We start from the raw sequence: 16683 nt of genomic DNA, 5'->3' as shown, positions 1-16683 counted from the left end.
GACCTTGGTGAGGAAAACCTTGGCTCTTCGCCTTTCTGTGCTAATTGAACTGGGAGAGTTTACCTCCTGCATCCCATTTCTGTTCTGCCTGAATTTTAAATAAAAATAGGTTAGAGGAACTTACTAATCAGGTTTCTGCTTCATTTTGTATCGTGTAAGAAAGTACATGCCTTCCAAATCCCAGAGGTCCCACAGCTTTCCAGCCCTTTAAATGATCAATCCAATTTCATTAAGAGATTTTTTCTTTCCCCTTATTTGCATGCAGGTACAGTGGCTTCCATTTTCAGCAGCCATCAATGCAGGAACTTTCTGAAACTATTGGGCTCCTAGGTTCACCATTAATGAAAGAATATTCCCTAATTAGTAAAAAAAAAAATAAGCGCTGGAGCACAGTTCTGCGTTCCTCTGAAGACTCTGCAGCTGGTTTTCTGTGGACTCGGCTGCAAATAACACAACCTCATTCTAGTTTCCAGCCTGGAGAATACTTGCAAACTGCAGAAGATGCTATGAGAGCTACTGCACTGCTTGTAAATAATAACACATTTTTTGCATGCCTTTTGCATCACATTAACATTGATGAATGTACTTCAATATTTGTTTTTCTACATGATTTGATTATGTGGGGAAGCATAGGCACAAAAACTTCAAATGCAAGAATATTTATGCCAATTTGAATTTTAAATTCACAAATTAAAATATGGACTGCTCATCCTGTCATAGGAAAAAGCAGAATGGCCAACTGCAAGCTAGCAATGCTATTGCAGCTATTTAAATGTTGCTGGATGTTGTGGATAAATATTTCTGAAACTGCTACACACATGGGACTAAATAATGCACAGAAGCCACAATTTAGTCAGATATTTTGAAAAAGAAGCCTGAAGGACTTAGAGTAAGGCTTTTCCACTTCACTGTATAAGCAAAGGCATTTTGCAGTCTCTCACACAAAACTCTCAAGGCATTATTTTCCTTGCAGCTTAAACAGGCTAAATTCAGCAGGGAAACTAAATTCAGACTTAAGTCTATGCATAGTATTCCCACACCCAGACTTAAATGGACACACAAATATATCACTGATTGGGCCTTAGGAAGCATGTCCATTCAACACTAGTTGGATTCAACAGTAGTTGAATGCAGTAAGAGATGGGGTGAATGAAGGTTAAACCATGTCCACAGAAGTGCCAGAGCTGAATGTTTTGTGTTTTGCTTTTCAATCACAGGCATCAAGCACTCTAAAGTGCTCAGTCTACCAAAGCTGCTCAGCACTAAGGCTCTAGCGGCAGCGTGTCGAAAATGTGAAGGCTCTGATTCTCCAAAACTTTGCAACACACAAAGCAACAAAATCAAGATTTTTCTGTCCTGCATGACAAAAAAGGACTTTCAAAAATACTTTTTCAAACAGTACTTTCAAAATAGAAAGAGGTTCATTTTGAGTAGTTACTGGATCCTTCCCATTTAGGCATTTCACGCTACCTGCTCTGCAAATTGGTAAATCCTTAACAACGCTGCCCTGCCCATGGCATCGCACAAAATGACACTGCAAGACAAGCTGGCTACGTGCTAGAGAAATACATCAACTGCATGGCATAGTTACAGATGGTCCAGTCCTGTGATGGGACAACTGCTGCAGCTCACTCCCCTCTCCTGCTACTAAGAGTGTATAGGTGCCATCAATTTTAAGTATCATACTCTACTGTATGGCCATTAAGAGCTAATAAAACTCCCCTGAAAATATGTATTGTGCATAAGCCCAAAAGAACCCTTTTTACAGTGATGTTATCCAGAACAGTGGACTTTCTGAAGCTCACTCAACTTTGGTGGACCAGAAGAAATTATTTTATACAACTTTCAGTATTTCAGGAAAAGAAACATTCTTCATATCGGTTCACATGTATGTGGAAAAACTTGATCCTATGTAAATGTTCCATAAAATCTGTTTGTTCGCAGCATAGTATAAGAAGTAGCTTCCCCATAGGCAACTGCACTGATTACTGACTGTTGACTATGAACATAAACATTTCATTTAGTGCCACTGAAAACTCAAAGGAAAAGTCTATTCTTTGTCTTTTTTTTTTTTTTTTTTTGGTATATATCCCTGTACAACTTCTGTAATACTGAGTCACTTTCCACATTGCAGAAATGGCCACGAACAAGCAAACTGAGGTGAGAATGATCTAGTTTACATTTATTTTCTAGTGAAATGCAATACACAGTTCCACAGCTTGCCCATAAGAGAGATCAGTCCCGAACTGCCTGTCACTGAGGCAGGGCTGCAGCATCGACCCCTCTCTGCACAACTACATCTCAGTTTTGTGCTGCATTTTAGGAGAACAATCACCAGATGGCAGCAGCACATAAACCACAAATTGTGTTTCCAAAGGCCAGCACAAACTAGACTTTTTATCCACATCCTTCTGCAAATTTTACTTTTCAATGACATTCTAGCAGAAATTAGATAAACCATCTTATTAGAATATTCATATTATTTGAAAGCAAATAATACACTCCAAAATACACCAGATGCAGCCAAAACTCCTATTTTTACTCAAAACCAAGTGTAACTATGAAATATGTCTATCCTCTGCTCCCTTTGAATTGAAGGGGAATTTCATGTCAAACATCTTACACTGCATGACTGGGTGAAAATATATTTTGAAAAAGCTCTACACAGAGCAATTTCTATTATTAATTGTGCCCCACCGTGCCGGTAGGTGCTGTATAAATGGAACAAAAGAACGGTCTATGCCCAGAAGTGCTTACAAGGTAAACAAAACCTGGCTCCTCTGAGGTATCTCCTCCTGCTTGTCAAAATTCAGTTCCCCCATCTCTCACCTAGTCTGCAACGTTCTTCTCCCCATCACTTTGGGTACCACTGGCATATGGAGGGCTTCAGGTATACTTTTATTCTCGTGGGGGTGAAGCCAAACTCATTGCGAACAAGGGTGGAAAGCTCTGCAGTCCCCATGCCTGCAACGACCTCAGGTGGGACATGAGCGCACGCGTGCTGCACCCCGAGGAGGTGAGACAGGGCCAGGGAGGATGAAAGGTGGCGGGCACATACGTGATGTGACAGCTGCCGATATTTTGCTTCATCCCCACGCCCAGCCTGCGGTTCTTTACACGGTTGTCTATGTGGTCTGGCTGTCACAGGCATTGTTAGCAGGAGACACGTGCGTAGCTCCAGGGGCACTGGGAGCACACACACCGTGCTTCACGTCCTCCTGCGCAGCCTCCCGCTCCTCGCCTGGGGCCCGGCCCCCCACAGAGCTCTGGGTGCCTACATCCCCTTGGGAGGACATTGGCCTAGATGCTCTCCAGATATCAGCCACAAGCACTTGAGGGAACCAGGTCACGGAGCATTAAAGACACAAACTGCGCTGGCCCAGAGCATGACAGAAATAGCAAGGTAGCAAATCTACGTCTATCGTCAGAGTGTTCAGATTCAGTCCTCCTCCAAAACACGCAAGGAAAAAAGCAGTTTTTGCACCAAGTTCCAGCCAAGTTTTTGGCTTAAGATTCAGCGTGTATAGCATGGCTATGTCTAGCATGCTCGTGGCACAGCGCAGCCGGCAGGCAGAGCACAGCAGCCTGGAGCAGCGCCCGGGTTGCAAAACCTGTCTGAAAAGCAGAGTGAGAGGGTGCACTGTCAGCTCCCCGATGCTGTGGCTAGACAGCCGCTGGTACCTGCCCTAGATGCTAGCATGCTTTAAAGCTGGTGCACATGTTTACTGATTTTAAACTAGCTTCGGTACATCTGCTGTGCACTACAGTCAGGGCTGCAACAGCAGGTATAAATATACTCCTTTGTGAAATGCCTGTAGCTGGTGGGTGGCTGGGTTGGCTTGCTCTCTCACGGTACAGGTTGTCCTAAGCTCGTGTGTAGAAGGAAGCTTTGGAGAGCTGAATTAGCTGATAATATTCTATTAAGCTACTCATCAAAGAAAAAATTAAACCATTTTAATTTTTTTCTTTTAAATGTGCATTTCCCCTCCTCCCTACCCAAATCAGCGATGAATACGGGCAAGGGAAGAAGCATGTTCTCTACCTTGTACATCACTGAAAAGGGTGTAATTTCCTGCACTAGTGAACCGCCCTGTGCCTCTCTAGCGAGGGCCAGAAGTGACACCTGTGGGCTTTGGTGACAGTTTCACCATCCAGAAGTCTCCACCTTTGCCCCTTTCAAGAACATCCCCAGTACAATTTAGTCCACAACTCTGGAAACCCCCTTCACTAGGTTGGTTGGAGCTACAGAACGTATTTAAAGTAGCTGGGAAAAGAGGTCATGTCAGGTTTGGTAATACAGATCAACATCGTGAGTCTCCCACGCTGTTGCTGAGCACGGTGGATGGACCCCTGCAAACTGCCGCGCTCGGGAGCAAGGCGGCTGCCTTCCCTGCGAGTCAGAGCTTCCCGTCGTCTCTTGCCTGTCCTACACAAGAACACACTGCCCTAGAAATGATAAAAGTATAAATGAGTAATCTAAGAGCTGAATTTGACAGGAAAAGAGAGAACACTGTAGGCAGTTCTCTGTGATAAATGATGTTTCTGCAGTCTGGGGGGTTAGGAGTAGTGATGAATCTAGTCAAAACCTGAAATTGCAGTCACTTTGACAATGGTCTTTTATCTTCCCTCAGCTGATGAAACAGCTTCAAACTTTGCCAGGTCCTCCTCCTACTTTTCCTTGAGAGTCAGTATCACTTCCATCTTATTTCAACTGAGCTTCAGCCAACTGTCATTAATTCAGATTCGTGCTGCTGCCAAATGTCGGGAGAGATGGGTGATGGTTGTGTCTGCTTCTGATGAAAATGAGAGGTAGAGCTGAATGTCATCAGCCTACACTGTAGATCACGTTACATCACAACTTCTCCCAGTAGCAGCTGCACAGAGATAATGAATAAAAAATAAGCGATTGCAGGGAGCCTCGTAGGGTGCTCTGCAACTGAGAGCACCTCACAAAAGGGAGGATGGCTTCCAGCAACCCTTACAGAGACCTTTGAGAAAAATCAGTGAAAAGCCCCTATGTTTTTGCTAGGTCCTGCAACTTCTGCCTGGTCAGCAGTGCCCAAAGCAATTGGGAGGCCAGAACAGGTGTCTGGCCTTTGGGTGTTACTTTTAGAGACGAACAGCCAATTATAATAGCTCTATTTCCATGGTAATAGCCATTAAACTATGTTCAGGGGATCTAAGGGCATCAGGCTTAGTAAGCCTGTCTCTCTGCTAGTGATATTTTCCCAAGGAGAAATGCTAAGTAACCGTTAGTAGTCGACAAGCATGTAGAAGATCTATGGAGTAGGAATCATGTTTCTCATCCATAAAGAAATCAGAGTTCTCCAGAGCATTAAAAGAGGCCCAGGATAACACCAAAGGTCCCCTTCTCGCAGGTGTCACTGACAGCGAGGGGCATCAAACCTCTCACAGCAGCCATAGCAAAGCAATGTGGTGCCATCAGAAGAAGTATGTACATTCTCCCAAAGCTGCCTTGACACTTGAGCTAGATGCGGGGTTGAGACTTTTAATTTTGCAGCAAGGTTCAGAGGGTCAGGCCGTCAACAGGAACAACTAGTTTAGCAACACGGAAATCCATGACTGCATAGGCAAGGCTCTGATGCTCCTATGATGTGTTTAGGGCACGGGAAGAAAAGGCAGAGGAGGAAATATTAGAAAAGACCTTTCAGGGTCTGAGCACAACTTAGCGCAACTAGATTTCATTTCAGAAGTTTTCTTGTTTAAAAGGCTACCGTTGTTAATCTAAACCAACATCTCTTAAGTGTTCAGTTGTCAAAGTATCTGGTTGTCTTCCTGGATACCTAAGGCATTTTATGATTTTTCTTCTCCCTAAGATTTAAACAACAACAGGTTTTATAACTTGCACTTCTGCCTTAAGTATGTGGTGTGTGCATATCCTTTCCCACTAGGATGAATCAGCCTGCTGCAGTAGGACCTAAAATATGACACATACGTGCAATGAAATGTTATGAATGTACAATGACTTTTAGGAATGTACTCATTGAAAATCACACAACTCCACAAAGCTCCTGGGATGGCTGCCTAGACCCAGAGGCCCCGGGCAGGGCGTCCTGACACCAATGGCGCATGGTGCAACCTCCCAGATGCCGTTTCAAAAATCTGCCAGACTTTCTTTCTTTGCTGCCCATCTAGTTTCTGCACTGGTGAATGTGGCATCACCACTTCCCGGGTCTCCACATCTTTATATCCATTGCTGAACTTAAGACATACGCGTGTGTGTGAGATAGATACACCAAAGAGGACTGTAGCAAAGCAAAGCAGCTAGGGTATTCTCAAGAGCTGCAGAAGTAAATTGCCTTTCTAGGCAGACTTCTCTGAAGGGACCAAACACCTTGGGATATTTTGGGACAGGGAGAAGGTGCAGGAAGGTTTGAACACTCATCATTTCACAACTTTGCTTTTCATTTTGGTCTTTTGTCTCAGTCTCTGCTTCCTGGCAGTTTCTGCTTCTTTCTGGGACCACACGACTTTCCCTCCAGACTTCTTCAGGCTAAAAAATGCATTAAAATGATACATCTTCCTCTTATTCTCACTTACAGCTCCCTTGTGTAAGAAACGGGAAATAGTAAGGAGGTCTTTACATGGTTCACGTTTAGAAGATAGGAAAAATATGGGCTGTGGGATCATAAAACTAATGGAGGCAACCCAAAGTGGCTAAAGAAGGTGGGTGTCTCCTTCCTGCCAGGTCACCTGCAGAAGATAAAACTGTTGAAAGAGGGATCTATCTATTATGGCTTTATTCTTCAAGCTTTATGAAGGGAGAACTCATATTTGGAGGCTGTATGTGATCATTAACCAATGCCAAAGTTTAACATAAATATCAGGCAATATCAACACAAGAGTAGTTGTAGGACATTTTTAAGTTCGGCTCCTGATTTTGATTGCAGCTTCAGCAGTCTTCACTTTGGCCACCTCTTTGCCTTTCCCTTTCCTTTAATCCGTACTTAAAACTAAAAGTTGCTGTGTTATACGTGAAGAAAAACGGTGTGATGTAGGCACTACTGCAAGTATGAAATACTAAATAGCTGTTTACTTCTTTATACTGAAAATAGAGAAAGGTACCCGGAAAATCCTGTACTCTTTGAAGCGTTGGAAATATACATGTTTTCTTTTTGCACTTTTGAAGACATTGCTGCTTCAATTGCAGGCAGACGTTACAATGGATAATGGATAATAAACAGGATTCACGTTCTTGGCACTCAGTCAATTAAAAGAAATACCAATTGCATTCTGTGACTACTCCCATGGTGCCAAACCATCAGAGGAGTTGGTGAGTAGGAGGAGTGAAGGTGTGATAATTGAAAGAATTGCTACTTGATAAGTCACAGGAGCTAATGTGTTAGCTCAGCATGCGGGGAAGCTAGGACGTTCCCAGCTGCCGCAAAAACTGGGTGTATGCGATCCCTGGCACCACTCATTGGGACAAGATGAATCACAAGCGCTTCGGTAGCGAGCTACCATGTCACAGTGAGCCAGATGGAGGTGGTTACTTCCCTGATTGATTGCCTCTTGGGCTACCAAGGGCTTTTCCAGCAGGCTAATGCCTTTCTGTTGGCACTCAAGCGCCTGGGAGCAGCGTGTCCGCTTAGGTCAGCACCGTGCAGGAATTCCTGCCTTTCGGGTGTGTGGCCGCCCCGCAGAGGGAGAGGGGAGTAAATAAGGAGCAAAGAGGAACAAGCGACTACGACGAGCACCAAAATAACCCCGACTTCCGATGCTTCCCTAATAGATGTTGCTGCTAATGAATTTTCAGGCACGTGCTGCGTTAACGGGGGTGAGCAACATTGAAACATCCTTTAGTTAAACCCAGTGCTTTACAAAGGCTAATTGAAAAAGGAAGGAGCAGCAGGGGTGGGGTGGGGTGGGGTGGGGTGGGGGGAGAACAAGGCAGAAGAGGGGGTGGAGGGGGAGAACAGCTCTATTTTTCAAGTGCTGAATATGAAATCCCTGCAACAGATGAGTTTACATGGAAGCCTGCACCTCATCAGGGCAAAGATACAGTGAGTGAAGTCAAGTAATTTTCCTCTGCACACAGCATCCCCAGCCCCTTACCCTGCCCAGCCAGCTTTCTCAACTGTGAGCTTTAGAATATAAACAGCCAATAAGTAAGGACAATAACTGTAGTTCCTGCTGAGAGCTAACTCTGCCTGTCATGCATTTGCTGGGTCCTAATACAGGACAGTGAATAAAGCTTCATTACAGAACAATGGAGTTAGCTGCCAGAGCCTACAGATTTGAATAAACAACAAATAAGCAACATCTGCTCCAGCATATGTGTATGGTAAAAAAAAAGTCACAAAATAAAAGAATTTGTAAATGCCAAAAGCAACACTAAACTGCCAGTGCTACTGTAGAGTGAATTTTTAATTGCACATGCATACAGGCAGGCTGTGGGTATTAGTCTCACATATGTCTGGTTGCTGCCAACCTGGGAGTATAGATGAATTTAATTAAATAAGGATTATCCCTTCTCCCCAGTACAATTACTTATTTATAACAATGATAAAATTGCCTAATAAAAAAGATTGTAATATTTTTTAAAACAGAGCTAGAAAACACTCTGCTTTCCCTGTAAGTCATTCAGGGATGTTTGGGGGGTTTGAGCGTCTTTTAAAATTAAGTCTCAGCATTCTGCCAAGAGAGAGGGAAAAAAAGCCTTATCATAAAGCCTACTGCAGTTAAACAGCCAGAATCTACATTATGGAGAAATATAAAGAAGACACACAGCAGCCAGGGAATTGGCTTTCATGGGGAGTGTAGAAAATTAAGCAATTGGACTAAAATTGAGGCCAGGCTACAGAGCCAAGGGACAATACCACTGGGACAAGTACTTCCATAAGTCACCCGTCTCTAATATGCTCCATCTAGGCAAAGCAGTCTGTTCCTATCTATCTCTATTTCTTCTCATAGTGGGCACCTCGCACTTCCCCGCTCAGGTGAGCTCCCATTTCAGCAGGGTCATGTCAGGCGCTCCCATCCTCATCATCACCCATCCCCTTGCCAACAGAGCCCACAAACAAATGAGGGTGGGCCCGTATGGTATCGGGCACTGCAGGCACCTTGAAAATAGGCAGCCTGTGCCCCAGGAAATATAGAGGCCAAATCTAAATTCAGGCATGCTCTCCTGGGAGCTGAGGTTCTCCTCGTGCAGGCTCCTGACGGACTCTATTTCCCACTCACTCCTACTTTGAGGACCCCTGCTTAAGGGTCTGAGGCACATTCTGCTGAATTTGGTAGGAACCTTCTTAAGAGCTAGGTTTTATTCACTACTTACAGGATTACGTTCATAACTGGCAATTTTTAGACCTTTTCCATGATGCACAGCAAGTTGAAGTTGCAATAAAACTCCCATGGGTGTGTGGGGGTACGCCATTTAAGAACAGTGGGAAAAAGAGAAAGAATATGAAAACAGCCTGTAGAAAAAACTCGTAAATCTCTTTAAATTTAGGCCAAGCATCAATGATGCTGTAACAACAGAGAGAGAGAGAGAGAGAGTTTCCAGTGTTTAAACAAAACTCTGAAATAGTATTACGGTTCTGCAAAGGCATAAATCTTACAGAAGTGCAGTTTAAGTGATCAATTAAAATCATACAAATAACTAGATGACAGTCTTACCAGAATTAAGAAAAAATAATTACTTTGTGTTTTCTGTCGTGAAACCACTACTAAATACATGCTTATTCCTGTGTTTTAAAAGAGTATTCAGGGCACACAGTTAATTTTTCCCCTTACATTGTGATTGATATACCTGTACAAACTGCTAAATCCTTTAACTAATACCCTTCATCATTAAATAGCACAGTCATGTTTTAGAGATGGACAAAGAAAGGAAAAAAGCATTTGTGGGTATGTTATTACTTTTTTCATTTTTTTCCGCACCGGGCTATGTCCACATTATCTTTTTTCAATTTCTCACTGAATGTTTGTCCAAATGGTGTTTTCACTGCACCAGTCCTGGGGAATTGCTATTCTTTGTACAGATACTGCTATGAGCAAGACTACTGGTATGGGAGCTCGTCTTTGTTCATGAAGATCAAGACATCCATCAGAAAACAAAATCAAAGTAACCTCACGTAACTCAGGTGACAAACCATACAGTCTGAGTAGCAAGAAGAACCTGACATTTAATCCCCAAAGTCACTGGAGCCACGCACTGACAGACTGGACACACACGATCCTGCCAGAAGATGTGGCAAGAGCAGTTAAATGCCATAGGTATGCAATCTATTACACAGTTAAAAAAAACCCCAAATGCTAGCAAAACAGCAAATGTGTGCTTACAGATCATTTGAAACCAAAAATAAACCCTCCAGAACTGAGGAATTCATGCTATACTCCATTGTATTTACTCAGCTCCAGCATTTACCAAGAAAACCCCACACACTTTGATGAAAACGCTGGCCTCACTGAACTCAGTGGGACTTCTGTCGCTGCCTTCAACAGGCTCATGATTTCTTTCCTGCAAATCCAGCTGTCACTCCAGCCAATGGCATATATGAATGACCAGCACCAGTGGATATCTGAATTTTTTTTTTTAGATACCTGTGTATGAGCTTGGGTTGCTTAATTATTTGTTCTGGCTCCCCAAAAGTTATATAATGTAGTCCTCAAAAGGTGAGGGCTCATCAAACTTTCGCCTTTGTCCCTCGCTATCTGCTTCTTGCTACCTAGTAGGTCTTTCACATTAAATTTCTGTCCCATTTAAAAAAACCAACTTCCTAGGCATTAGTTGGAAAGGGTCACTAGAGAGCAAGGCCAAGCGCTCCCAGCTCTGGAGGCTGAACAGCCGTTTCTCCAACACCACCACCCCTGCCAGCAAATGCTTCTCAGGATCCAAACTCAGACTGCCCCAAATGACAGCATAACATCTGGTCTAACAGCTTTGCTTTTAATCCTTTCATAGACTCCTCAAATAACTTATTTTCTAACACATGATTCAATGCTCTGTCAGCTCATGTGATGGCAGTCTATGTGATATCGGAGACTTAAATGATGGGGTAGAGGCCATGCTGCCACCAGAACACCCTGGTTGCACAGTCCTGGTTGAGCTGCCTACAGAGTGGCTGCAGAGCCACTGCCTCCAGCCTCCTGGTTGACTTCTCTCCTAGGGATCTGAGAGTTGGTGGATAAAGGGTCATCTGAGCCTGGCAAATAATTCACTGAGCAGGAGCAAAGCTTTGGTGTCGCTTAGAAGAGTAGAGAGGTCTGCTTAAAGCATCGGGCAGGGACCCCACACACTCAAAGCTGTGCACGTGGGGTACCCTCTTCACGTGCACTCAGCGTGTCTCTCTGACAAGCTGAGTGTATTTTATAGCTCTATGATTTGTCAAGTCATATCATCTAGACTGCCATATCTAGAATAATGCATCCAAATACCAGAGGTGATGGGAACAGAGAGGGAAAATGTATTGTTAGGATAAGCTTTAGGAGCAGCTACATGGGAACAGCATTTTAAAAACTGGCAAATTGTCTGTTTCTTAATGCTCACCCGAAGTGGGGTCAGGAGCATTTCCACAGGGAGTTTCATCCTCAAAACTCTGAATCTGAAAATAAAAGGAAGAGAAGAGGAAAAATTATTATTGATGGTAATGGAGTAGGAATAAAACCCAAAAGAATTCTGGACATTTCAAAGAGAAAACTTGAAATCTTTCAGATGGTTGCTTTTTTGTTGTCTCCTTTTTAAAATATTTGTTCTTGTCATAAACTAGGCTCTAGTCTCAGAACCTTCCCAAGCCTTTCTCAAAGTAATCAATAAATGCATACGGGTTCCTAACATGTAACAACAATACAATCTTGTTTGAACAGCCTCAGAGAAATGTCCCTAGAAAAAATATGACTTAGTAGAAGAAACTCAAGGAAATGTAACTGTATGGAGGCAAATTCTCGCCAAAGAGCGTATGTAAGGTCAGAATTTGTTTCCTCTAGGAATGAAAAACCATTTGACCTTTTTCATAGTATCAAGGGGAACATCATGTCATGATGCTCCATAAACTCCTTCAGAAAAAAAACTATAGAAAGGGGGATCTATTAGATATGAGTAACACATGAACATGCATGTTAGGTTGATCCTCCATGCAGTCTGTAGCTCAAGAGATCTCTAAGCCCATCACCGTCAAAGGTTAGAAGAACACAGGAGAAGGATCGCACTATATGTGACTGTTGTTCTGTTCCCCATACATCTGCTACTGGCCATTGCCAGACTAATGATTTAGGTGGCCTGATGGTTTCAGCCAGTACAGAGTTATTACAGCCTTAATTTAATGATGTGGTAGAGAATACTCAGAAGTTAAGCAGTATATACTCTAATTTGAATGTACAGCATTCACCAAATTGTCTTAGACATCAAACTGGGCAGTTTACAATCATCTGCATTTACTCCTCTGTCGATGTCCTCACTTTTGTGTGAGCCTCTCATCACAGAGCTGCAAGTCCAGCACGCTAGTGCTTTACAAAGACATATGGGCTTCTTTGGGACTGTAAATTTGCTGTGCTGGAGATCTCCGAAAGACATCTTCTCCCCCAGTGAGGCTGACAATCAGGCCCATGCTCTGATTCTTGAGTCAGCTCTGCTGACATGAAGGGTGAACCAAACCTTTCACAGAAAAGTACACCTTTGGAAGGATTTGAAAAGATAGATATCCTTTCCTCTAGAAGAGTGCCACTACCTTAACATGACATTTTCCAATGCTTTAAAAACTGGAAAGGTTTTTTAAGCCTCCCACCTTTTCCAGCCAATCGCTCCTCCCTCCCTCCCTCCCATGCTCCATATGTTTTCACGGGGCTGCCAACCATCCCATTTCTTCTCCTTTCTTTGATTCCTACAGTACAGCCTAATTTTTGGACTCCTTCCTTTTCCTTATTCTTGAAGGATGGTTGGAAAGGAAAGAGTATTCCTGTTGGCATCCCAGTGGAGTCTGTATGATTGGAGATTATCCTACCATGGCCCTTTTTCTGCAGTAGTATGGCCAGAAAAACTGCTGCTCACAAAACAACTCTAGTTGTAAGAAGGGGTCTGGCAAGTACCCTGGTCTCTGCTACTGCATGTTGAACCCCCACTAACAACCCACGGTTGCTAAAACATACAGATAGCTGAGTATCATGGACCTTGCAGACTGGATATGAGAACAAGCTGCTGTTCTGAGTTATTCTGGTTTTAGGATGCTCAGCTTACAGAGCGATAAAATATTTCAAACACTGCTGTAAAACCAAGGCTAATTTTGTGATGCAACTTTCTGAAAGAGCACACCAGAAAATGAGCTTAGGGGGGGAAAAAAAAGATAGAAAAAAACTCTCCAACCTTCGTTAATGACTGGATCTGTAAAAATATCCTTTACCATATGTATTAGTGTTCTTGCAACTTCCTTCTATAAAAAAACACCTAGCGCTGCATAAAACACATTAGCATCTTACACTATCATACTGGTTGAATGAAGCCTACCTCAGTAACTTCAGTGCCAACTTCTTTGACAGTATCCTAACACAAAGACAATTTAAAATAATCAAACCCCCATTGAGTACTGTAAATCCTACTGGTTTTCCCCATGATCCTGCTGCATGGTTTTTGCTTAAGTAATTTACTCTAGGTTCCATCCTGAAAAAGAGAATCCAAACCTATAGCATAAATATGGGTAGAGATACATTGCTAGCAAGCGATACACAAAAATCCACCTCACCTCTTCCATTTCAAATGAGTCTGGCAGCTTGCAGTTTAGGTTGGCCAATTTTTTGAGTGTGTGGGCCACAAGGAAAGGTGGCTCCTTTCTTAGCCTGTCTTTGGCAGGCACCTCACATGCAGGAGAACGGTGGGGCTGTTTTGCAACAAGGTGCCATGAAGCCCAGGTTTTCCCCGATGGAGTTGGCGGACAAAGGGATGTGGGGTATGCCAAGGCACCCTTGTCTCTGGGGATTTGCTCCTGGGTCAGACAGCCCAAGGTGACAGGTGCAGAAAAGCCCGTCTGGACTCTCCCCCTCTCAGCAATATCTGCACAAGAACAAGGTTGCTCTTTCTTGCCGGGCAAGTTGGCCTCACCAGGTGCCACCAAGTCCTGTTTGAGCAGTGTTGTTTGCCGAGAAGCCCTTTTCAGGAGCTGACCTATTCTCCACTTTGCTCGTGTGACTGCAGGTCTGTTCTTCACAGCATCCGAGAGACCAGTCTCATCCCCGCCGGTGTCCTGTGCTTTGGTCTGTTGGGTGTTGACGTCAGTCAACAAAGATGAAAGGGCGCTGGTTACGTGGTCAAGTACTTCCAGCTGTCGAAAACGTTCTTAAGTTTGGCAGAATAGAAGGCAACATGGTTATTAAAAATATAATTTGAAATAATCAGGTACAATGATTATTCAAACTTGTCATTGCCAAGAAACATACTAAGTACCTCATTCAAAAGTGGCTAAATTTTTCCATTTGCTTTCAGAAGATCCATTCAGGCTTCATACAGACGTCATTGCATAGTTCTTTATATTAGACAAACACTTATGCAATGTTGAATTCATTGGGTCAAGTGCAGCTGAATACTGCTCTGTGTGAATAAAGGTTACAGAATACAGCCTGAAATTCTCCGGTTGGCTGGGCCAGACTTGGATGCCATTTTGAGGACTTATTAAAATTCATGTGAATAAAGTTATTAAAATCTGATCTCAAATGTTTACAGCTGGCAGCTGTCCAGGATAACTGCAAAATACATATAGCCATTAACTGATAAAAACTGACCACAGAAGCTATGTTCTCATTTTCATAGCAGCACAAAGCAAAACACTTATACCCCAGAAACTCATAGCTGATATATAAAGGTTCCCAGAGTTTTTTCATTGTGCCAACCCTCTGTAATTTCTGGGTCATTTTTTCCATGACATAACATCTAAAGAGAAGCAAATAATGTTTTCTCTAAGGGATCCTGGAGATTTCCATCACTACAACACTATGAAGTTATTTATACAAAGAAGCGCAACACATTTGCTTGCAGATTGTGTCTGTACCTATCCTGAGGCAATGAATATGTCACCAGGACTCCTCCTTCCTTGAGAGATTCATTGAGGACAGTAGATGGCAAAATGCTAACTTTCTTGGCTGCCATTTCTCTTAGAGAGCAGCCAAATTTAATACAGTCTGCACACAGGCTGTTGGTAATGCTTCTTCACTGACAATTAGACAACAAGGTGATATTTAACATGGATCTGAGTTGGTCCTTTGCATCAGGGGCCAATACTGTAACATATAACTCCTGATAGTTACTATAACTCAAGAATACTCATTTTTTTCTTTGCTCCAGACATTACCTGATTTTTAACACTGGAGGAAAACATTGCCATTGCTGCCACTTTTTAAAATATGGATGAAGGTTTCACCTGCTGTTGTTTAAAGGACTTATCTGATCTATCAGTACACATATTACACAGTGCTGTATAGTTTCCATTTGCATAAATTTGCGGTGTCAGAGTAAATAATTTCTGGTTTTGTACATCCACTGTGCTACCACACGCTCTCCGTGTAAAACATGTTTTATCCTCAGTATTTCATCTGGTTCCCACTACATCAAGCCATAAAAATGCCAAGTGCTAATCTCCTTTGACTGACAGTGGCAGAGCAGTCCAGTCCTCCTTTTGATTTGAACCAGAACCAAACTTGCTGTGATTTGAAACAGTTTTTACGCACTGCCTAGCTTTGGTAAATTATTTCAAAGAGCTTGGGACACCTAAAGAACAAATCGAACAACAAGAGAAATAATAAATGAACAACACGAAAAATCCCCTCACTCATGTGCAATGTAATAAATACACAGGTTGTGAAGAAATTATGTCAGGGACAGCTTTGCTTCGTGGACTATTTCTCTCCAGGCAAGCAGTTCCTTCAGTTTCTAGGGGTGCTCCCCAAGGGTTGTGCCTCAAATAGGCAAGAGGCTGATAAGATCTCTGTAGTCCCTCCAGACTGCTGCAAAACAGTCTAAATCTGCAGCACAGAGGAGATGTTAAAGGACATAAACAGGGATTCATTTTCACTAGAAACTTCAGTCTAAACAGCAAATGGCTGTGCTGAAAACAAGATCAATGAATCTTCAATAGAATCTGTATCTTTTATAGGGCTTCTAATGACTTTATGATCAACCATTTTATAATTTAGGAGGGAAAGCTGACAGTTTTGTTCCTGTGTATTACATAGGCTGACGTATTTATCTACATGAAAGATTTGGAAAGTCTTCAGTAGGCTCACAGTGGAATGAAGGAACACAGAACATTTCCAGAGCCAGCAAGAAATTTTCAATCAACAACTTTTTTTCACAGCAAATGGCAGAATTTGAAAAAAACCCATAATTTTCAGTGGGAAAAATCAAGACATCTGAAATTGCTCAGTTTTTCTCAGGAAAAGTAAAAATGAAATCTCGACATTGTCTACTTTGTCATATATTAAAATATTTTCTTTTTTAAGATTGTTTCATCTTGAGTCTTGGCAATACCGCCTTTGCTTGAATCGATGCTGCACTTCAGAGAAGGTATTTAGCAATTTACATTTCATTTCTTGACTGGGAGGTGGATTTACTAGCTGATATGTATCTCCAATGATGTGTGCACCTCTCTCCTAGCTGACCTGTGGTGGTCACAGGACAACCATCTATCATGGGAAATGGCATCTACCTAATACACTCATCTTACAAAAGAGAGCGAGACT

At 42.7% G+C, this 16683-nt stretch overlaps 1 protein-coding gene across 6 annotated transcripts in view; it reads right to left on the bottom strand.

Moving 5' to 3' along the window:
- The window catches only part of ITPRID1 (ITPR interacting domain containing 1), a 50255-nt gene that overhangs the window by 14471 nt on the left and 19101 nt on the right, over window positions 1–16683 (bottom strand). For all 6 annotated transcript variants that reach the window (XM_075745366.1, XM_075745361.1, XM_075745362.1 and 3 more), the window contains 2 exons: window positions 13698–14287; window positions 11513–11567 (listed from right to left, as the gene is read on the bottom strand). In XM_075745366.1, coding sequence (XP_075601481.1) covers window positions 11513–11567; window positions 13698–14287 — 645 coding nt within the window. The remainder of the gene's footprint in view (window positions 1–11512; window positions 11568–13697; window positions 14288–16683) is intronic.

This window comes from Balearica regulorum, chromosome 2 (genome assembly GCF_011004875.1).
Source record: "Balearica regulorum gibbericeps isolate bBalReg1 chromosome 2, bBalReg1.pri, whole genome shotgun sequence".
Classification (NCBI taxonomy): Eukaryota; Metazoa; Chordata; class Aves; order Gruiformes; family Gruidae; genus Balearica; species Balearica regulorum.
The sequence above is the reverse complement of the archived record's forward strand: the minus strand, read 5'-3'. Positions and strand labels throughout refer to the sequence as shown.